At 65.1% G+C, this 7268-nt stretch overlaps 1 protein-coding gene across 1 annotated transcript in view; it reads left to right on the forward strand.

Annotated features, from left to right (window-relative positions):
* Window positions 1-7268, forward strand: part of DPP6 (dipeptidyl peptidase like 6) — a 115682-nt gene that overhangs the window by 98809 nt on the left and 9605 nt on the right. Inside the window, exons 15-17 of the mRNA XM_023536731.1 lie at window positions 1787-1856; window positions 2536-2730; window positions 5879-6010. Of these exons, the coding sequence (XP_023392499.1) occupies window positions 1787-1856; window positions 2536-2730; window positions 5879-6010 (397 nt within the window). The remainder of the gene's footprint in view (window positions 1-1786; window positions 1857-2535; window positions 2731-5878; window positions 6011-7268) is intronic.

A 7268-nucleotide genomic window follows, 5' to 3' on the forward strand; every position in this document is an offset into this window, starting at 1 on the left:
GATGGATGGTGGGTGGATGATGGTGGGCGGGTGGATGGATGATGCATGATGGGTGGATGGGTGGTGGAGGATGGATAGAAGGATGAATGAACACAGAAGGAAGCAAGTTCCACAAATCTGTTCCAATCCCCCATCCTCCACATTCATCTATAGACCTCAGGACAGGCTCCGTGATTTTCAGGGCCCAGTGCACAGTGAAAATGTGGGTGCTTCCTTCTCAGCTTTGCGTGATAGCAGGAAGCCCCCAGAGTGCCCTTGCACAGGGCTGCGTGCCTGCACAGGTCACATGCTGTAAAGCCCGCCATGGACCTCCACAGCCAGGCTTCCAGCCCCTGACTCTCCCCTACCCCGCCCCCGCCCCGGCCAGCAAGTTTCCTCATGTCTGTCACCCCTACTGCAGCCTCTGAGGCCAGAGTGTATTCCTTTGCCAGATTCCTCCACATCCGAACCCAGTGTCCCTGCCAACACGGTGACACTCCCCAGCTCCTAAAGCACTGATTGGCGAATGCCACCCCCTCCTCGAAGGACGCACGGAGAGACCTTTAGAAACCAGCGATCGACGTTCCCCCTCTTGCCACATGAGGCTTCTTTCCGAGAGGAGGTTTCATGTGACCAGTGACTGGCAGGGAAGACGCGAGGTCAGAGGCCCAGCGCTGGGCAGCGACCGGCACCTGCATGTCACCCTCTGGGGCCGCGGAACATCTGAAGGACGTCGCTCACCGGCCTGGCGTTGCCGCATTGTGTCGGGTTCTCACGTCTGATGCTACAAGGCTCAGGCTTCCCCCGGAGCACGTACCTTCCAGAAGGGCGCTCAGAATGCAGGCTGCCGGTCCTGGCGGAGCCCCGCCCCTGGCAGCCACACCACGCTTTATGGACACTCCAAAGATAAAGTCCCGGCCCGCCTTTCCAGTTCCCCAGGCCACTGATCCAGTGTGCAAGCCCTTGGCATGCAGCCAGAGTCAGGAACCCACCTGGTCAGAGCAGGTCAAGCTGCCAGCCTGAGCGGATCTATCATAATTCTACTGAAAACACCACTAAATCCACTTTAATTGCTAATGCGGGTTGTAGTTAACATCCATCGACGATTTCTACCTTGGACAGGAAGGTTCCTTTGGGTAGTGCGGGGGCGGGGGGTGTCGGAAGAAACTGCTGAGGGAACCCCGACCCCCGCTCTGGCTGCCAAGGACCAGATCAGGCAGCCTTGGTGCTGAGGCTCCAGCTCCCTCCTGCTGTGCGGGTGCGTGTGCGGGTGCGTGTGCAGGTGCGTGTGCATGTGCGTGCGTGCACGTGCGTGACTGCAGGCAGACCGCCCAGCACCAGCCTGCAAACACTGAGGCCAGCAGAGGCCCCTGGCTTTGCGTAGAGGGTCCTCACAGGCTCTCAGCCTCTCCCTCTGGGCCGCCCACCCACTGGTCACTTCCTCTCCGTCCCCACCGTCCAGGACCCCTTCCCACTTACGTGCGTGCTGCAGCACTGCTCCCTGGCAGAGACACACGCTGCCCTCGTGGTTTCGTCCCCTCTGCCTGGACCTGGCCACTGGCTCAGAGCTGCCCAGTCTCGTCTGTTTCCCGGCACACTCTGTAAGCTTCAGGTGGAGACACGGAGCCTCAGAGATGTTGGGTGACTCGCCCAAGACCTCGCAGGGAGCCTGAGTCACATGGTGAAGATTGGAGCCCAGCCTGCATGTGGAGGGCCCACCTCTCTGCTGCCGAGGGCTGGACGAAGCCTGGCCTCCACCCCCCCACGTGGCCCCTCACGTGCTGCTCTGTCTTCTGTCTCTGCCCAGGCCTGCCCATTCAGATCCTCAAGCCGGCCACCTTCACCGAGACCACGCACTACCCGCTGCTCCTGGTCGTGTGAGTACCCTGGCCTCTTCCTTTCTCGGGGTGCTTGCTAGGGGCTCAGGAACAGCACGCAAACGAGCACTGAATCCATAATGACAAGAGGGGGGACGTGATGTCACAAAGTAAATCCTCGGGCCAGCCGTCAGTGACATCAGGGTCTCGTCGCAGCTCTCGGCCACCCCAGACGTCAGAGGACGGGGCTCTGGGTCCCCTCGGGGCAGCTTGTTACCAGCAGCAGGTCCCACGGTCATAGGGCTCAGACACAGTCAGCTGCGGGCGAAGCCAGGCCACACCTGGCAGGGCAGCCTGTGAAGCTCCCAGGGGCCAAGGAAGGAGACGTCAAAATGCCTAAGGAAGTGGACCAGGCGGTAGGCATTTAAAACAAGGAGCCCGAAAGGAGGCAGACCACACACATGTGCACACACACGCGCACACGCCTGTCTGCTCCCCCTCCATCCGTACCCTCTCGGCGCTGACCGTCCTCACGGTGCCCTGGCTGCGGGCTGGCCCTCGGAGCGCTCACGTCCCTCAGCACGGGCATGGGGACAATGCCACTCGCCTGCCTGGGCAACACAGTAGGACGTGGGGTCCGCACGAGGCAGCCGGGGGTCAGTCTCCCTCCTAGGTGGACACGGCCCCTCCAGACCCGGGGCCGTGACCCGACGCGTCAAGGCCATGCTGTCTTTTCTAGGGATGGCACCCCGGGCAGCCAGAGCGTGGCCGAGAAGTTTGAGGTGACCTGGGAGACGGTGATGGTGAGCAGCCACGGGGCCGTGGTGGTGAAGTGCGATGGCCGAGGCAGCGGCTTCCAGGGGACCAAGCTCCTGCACGAGGTGCGGCGGCGGCTGGGCGTCCTGGAGGAGAGGGACCAGACGGAGGCCGTGCGGTGAGCCCCGCCGCATGCGCACGCGCGCCACGGGGAAGGCGGGCGTGTCCCCTCCCCCACACCCAGCACGGGACAACGGGGAGTGTCCCCTCCCCCGCACACAGCACGGGGACGATGGGGGAGTTGGTGGGGCGCATCCCCTCCCCCCCCCACGCCACAAGGATGGCGGGGCGTGTCCTCACGGCCGCGCCATGGCCCTCCCCTGAGGCTGTGTCCCCTGTCACTGCACACATCTGCGTGTGAAACATTCCACGGCAAGTGTTGCCGCCAGCAACGTTGTCCCGCAGACCGTCACGTTGGCTGTCCCCGGCCAGCAGCTTGTCGGTTGAGTCGATCACGAAACAAGGTGCAGAGACTGAGTCGGACCCACGCGGCTTCCCGGGGTCGTGGTGACAGACCCTGGCCTGCGGCCACACGTGTCTGTGCCCTTGTTCCCAGGGAACGAGACGGGGGAGGGAAGGATGGACGGACCGGGGGAGGGGAGCGAGCTTGAGCCACGCAGCGGGTCGCCGTGCCACGCAGAGGCGGCCCCCTGCACACCCAGGCGGTCCCCGGGAGCCCCGCACGGCCGCGGTGGCGCCGCCTGCTCGCCTCGTCCTCCGCGTCCCTTCGTGGGCTCGGCACGAGCAGCGGCTCATGGAGCACGGAGAGGCTTAGCCAGGGACTGGCGGACCTTTCCCTGCCAGTGTTATGGTCGCCCTGGGAGAAAAGGCATCGAGGATCTGTGCCAGGTGGCACCTAGCCTTTGGGCTCACGGCTGGCGAGCGAGTTTTCAGTCGTCCAGCGGGGAAGACGGAGCGTGGAGCTCTGGCCGCTGAGAGACCTCGCGGGGACGAGCCCCGGCCTCCCGCACGCAGAACAAGAAGGGCCAGGAAAACACAGAAAACGGAGACCGCGCACCGCTCTTAGGGGCGCGAGAGCGGATGCTGGGCCCAGCACGCGGAGAAGGTGACACGGCCCAGGTCGCGCTGTCTGTTGACTGCGGGACTGTGAGTAGGTGTGGCCTCTTGCGTCACCTGTTGGCAGCCTGTGTGCTCTGCAGGTTTAAAGGACTTTACTCGACGGGCTTCTCAAAACGCCTTCTCTCTTGTTTTAAAAAGATGGCGGGCACCAGGCCCTGTGAGCCCACAATCTTTAAATGAGTGAAACGGTGAGCTCGGGCCTGAATGGCCCCGTCTCCTCCAGGGGCTTCTGAGCTAGTGGGAGACAGACGGGGGACACGTCCAGAGCCCCGTGTGTCACAGACAGAAGGCATGCAGGAGGGAGAACTTTCTGCGGCCCAGATGGTGCAGGGAGGTTACATGCATTTGCCTTGACTGTGACATCGACATACGCAGCGTCAAACGTGCTTTAGAAATGAGGAGCTGTGTCGCGTCTGGAAGTCCGGGGCTGACGGATCCGGACCCCCGGCACGGCCACCGAAGCCGCAGGCCCGCTGCGTCCCCGCAGGAGCAGCTGGCTGCACGATCTTCATCCCCGCCAGCAGCTTGAGAGGGAGCCAGTGCCAGAAACTTCCGCACGGGAAGGGAGGAGCTTCCGGAAGCACCTGCACAGTGGCCCTTGCGTGTCCTGCCCACCCCGGCGCTGGAACCCGCGTTGGTGCGGGCCGCACCCCGGGGCCCGCAGAGGAAGGCCCGCCAGCAGGCGGGCCGGCAGCCGCCAGTGCCCGCTACCGAAAACGTCTCTGGAAAAGCAAACAGGACGCAGCTGGGCTCGGAGGGGACGGGGCACTGTGTCAGCGGCCGTGGGGGTGGCAGTGCAGCCTGCCTTCCTGCGTGTCCCTCCTCCTTGAGGCCTCCACTTGCCCGCCACTGTCTCCCGGCCTGGCCACCTTGGTCCAACCCCTACCCGTGGAGCCCACGTGAGGACGTGGTGTCCTTCGGTCACGCCTGCAGGCACCCCCTGCAGCTGTTCGGCTCTGTCTGGCCGCCCCCTCTCCGAGCACGGGGACAAGGTAGGGCGAAGCCTGTCTCACACTCACAGAGTTTTCGAAACCTACGGCATTGGTCCGGCCATCTGCTCGGAAACAAGGCGGGACCTGGTCCGGAACACAGGGAACGATGTCACCCTCAGCCCCCGAAGCTCTCGAGAGCGACACAGCACCGTCACACACCACACAGCTGGGGAACGAGCAGACGTCCTTAGGAAGCCGAGAGAGACGCAGACGTCCCCAGCCAGAGGGGACTGCCAGGCTCTGCGTAGGGTCTGGGTTAGGGTCTGGGTCTGTATTTTCATTAGCGAGAAATAGCCCAGGTTCACCCACGTAAGAAACCACGAGCCCAGCCCACCACGCCAGCCCCCCGAAGCTCCCATCAGGGTTCTGCAGCCCCCCTGCACCCCACACTCTCATCGTGGAGCCTGTGGGTGACTCTTTCCGTAGCAGATGACACGAGCCATGTCCCCTCGCAGGCTGAGCCACTGTGTAAGGGGCGAGGACAGTCCCGTGACTGGACGGTGTGAGCACGGCGTGGACCCAGGCTGGGTCTTGGGGCACCGGCCGAGAACAGAGAGTGTGGGCTGAGGCTCGGGCCATGGGAAGGCACAGCGTGCAGGGCGCAGTGCGGGTGACCCGGGGGTGGGCAGGGTGCGTGGAGAACGGGCGGGGACAGAAACACTCGAACCGGGCGCTTCGAGGAGGCGCTTCGAATTAAGGGAGCACAGGCAGCGGGGAGTCTGCCTCCCAATGGGCACGAGACAGGGACCCCCTCCCCGGGGGTCGGGGACAGAGGACACCATCGGTGGAGTGGGAGCCTGGCGCCCTGGCCCCCGGCCTGGGAGCACATAACCACAGCGCCTTTCCTCCCGGAGTCGGGGGTGACAGGGGGCCCGTGGGCCACGTGGGGGTGGGCTGCAGTGGGGGACAGGGACCTGGCAGGCCTGGAGGCATCCGGACCTGCCTCGGTGCCCTCGCTCACCGTGTCCCCGGCCACCGGGCATCATTGGATGCCGTACACAGCGAAGGCCGGTGCCTCGAGCTTTGCCCATGGGCATACCGCACACGCAGCGAACAATCACACGAGAACTCGGGGTCTCCTCACGGCGGTGGGGTCTCCGTGCTCCAGAGGGCGGGCCGCACAGCCCTGCAGGGGTGGGGGCGGGGGACGCAGCCACGCTGGGCGCTAACCACCCTCTCTCCTCGGCCCCGCAGGACGATGCTGAGGGAGCAGTACATCGACAGAGCGCGCGTGGCCGTGTTTGGGAAGGTGAGCTGTGCTGCCTCGTCTGGTCACCCTGTCCAGGAGTGTGGCCGCAGCTCGCTGGGGACGTCTCTGGGCCGGCGGTGGGCGAGCGGCCGTGTTTCTAGGCGTGAGAGGTGGGACGCTCAGCGCCTCCGGCTGTGGCCAGCTGGCTTGTCCTTTTATGTCACGGAAGGAGAGACCGAAAGGAGTGGGTCTTGGGCACCCTGCGGGGCCCCCGTTCTCTGAGGGGCCCCCAGCAAGGCCGCGGGGTTCGCTCTCTGCACCTTCACGTCTGTGCATCGTCGCAAGTGGTCCCTACTCGAGTTTACCGGCTCCGCTGCCTGGGAGGGAGGGGGTTCACGCCGTGAGCCAGCAGAACGGACAAGCTCCCACGGGCCGGCCCACGTCCAGAGCCTGTAGCCGGACGCAGTGGAGGCCGCGGCTGCAGGCAGGTCCCTGGGGAGCCACTTCGCATCACCCGGGCACAAGGCACTGCCATTCTTAGGTGGCCTCGTCCCTTGGCCCCTGATCTCAAGAAGGCCAGAGGCAGGTGCGTGAGCAGAGATGCGTCTCCCTGGGGAGAACGGCTCACAGTGCAGGCCCCACCGAGGCGCCTCGCAGCAGCCTGCCCGCAGGTGGCAGCTGCCAGAGGCAGCCCCGCAGGTGGCAGCTGCCAGAGGCAGCCCCGCAGGTGGCAGCCACCACAGGCAACGCAGATGACCTGCCACGCCATCACCTCCGGAACCTGTGAGGGGCACACAGTGCACCTGAGACGTGGCCCTGCCTTGGGGGTGGTCCCTGGAGCCCTCCTCTAGCCCCTCTGTACCTGCCAGAGGTGAGGCGGGGAAGCCAGGGCCCGGTGGCCCCCTCCACAGCCGAGGGACAGACCAGAGCCTGGACGCCGTCCTAGAGGTTCATTCTGTGCTGTTGGGGGTCCACGCACCGGCTTGAGGGGCTCAGAGCCAGCCGCACAGTTTGTCAGGCCTGACCACGTGTCCCCACCCGCACGGCGTTTACTGCCCAGCAGCGTGACAGTGACTCGAAGCAGGGCGCCCGGGCCAGCCGCTAGTCTCTGGCCTCGCTCCACTGTTGGCGAGACACCCGGGCTCCCTCTCAGGGCACTGAGACTCGGCCCACCTCCGGGGACTTCAGACACTCGCTCTGGACCCAGAGACGTAGGTGTCCCCACGCGGGAAATGGGCTTGCTGAACGAGTGGCCGATTCCGCTGGCCGGCAGTGCGTGTGCTGGGGGAGGGGCCCGCACGCTCCAGAGTGCAGCTCGGGTCCGTCATCCAGACGGGCCTGGGAGCGCGCCCGCTGTCCTCTGCTGGTCACCTTCCTTTGGTGGCTCTGCGGTGC

This window comes from Pteropus vampyrus, unplaced genomic scaffold (genome assembly GCF_000151845.1).
Source record: "Pteropus vampyrus isolate Shadow unplaced genomic scaffold, Pvam_2.0 Scaffold168, whole genome shotgun sequence".
Lineage (NCBI taxonomy): Eukaryota > Metazoa > Chordata > Mammalia > Chiroptera > Pteropodidae > Pteropus > Pteropus vampyrus.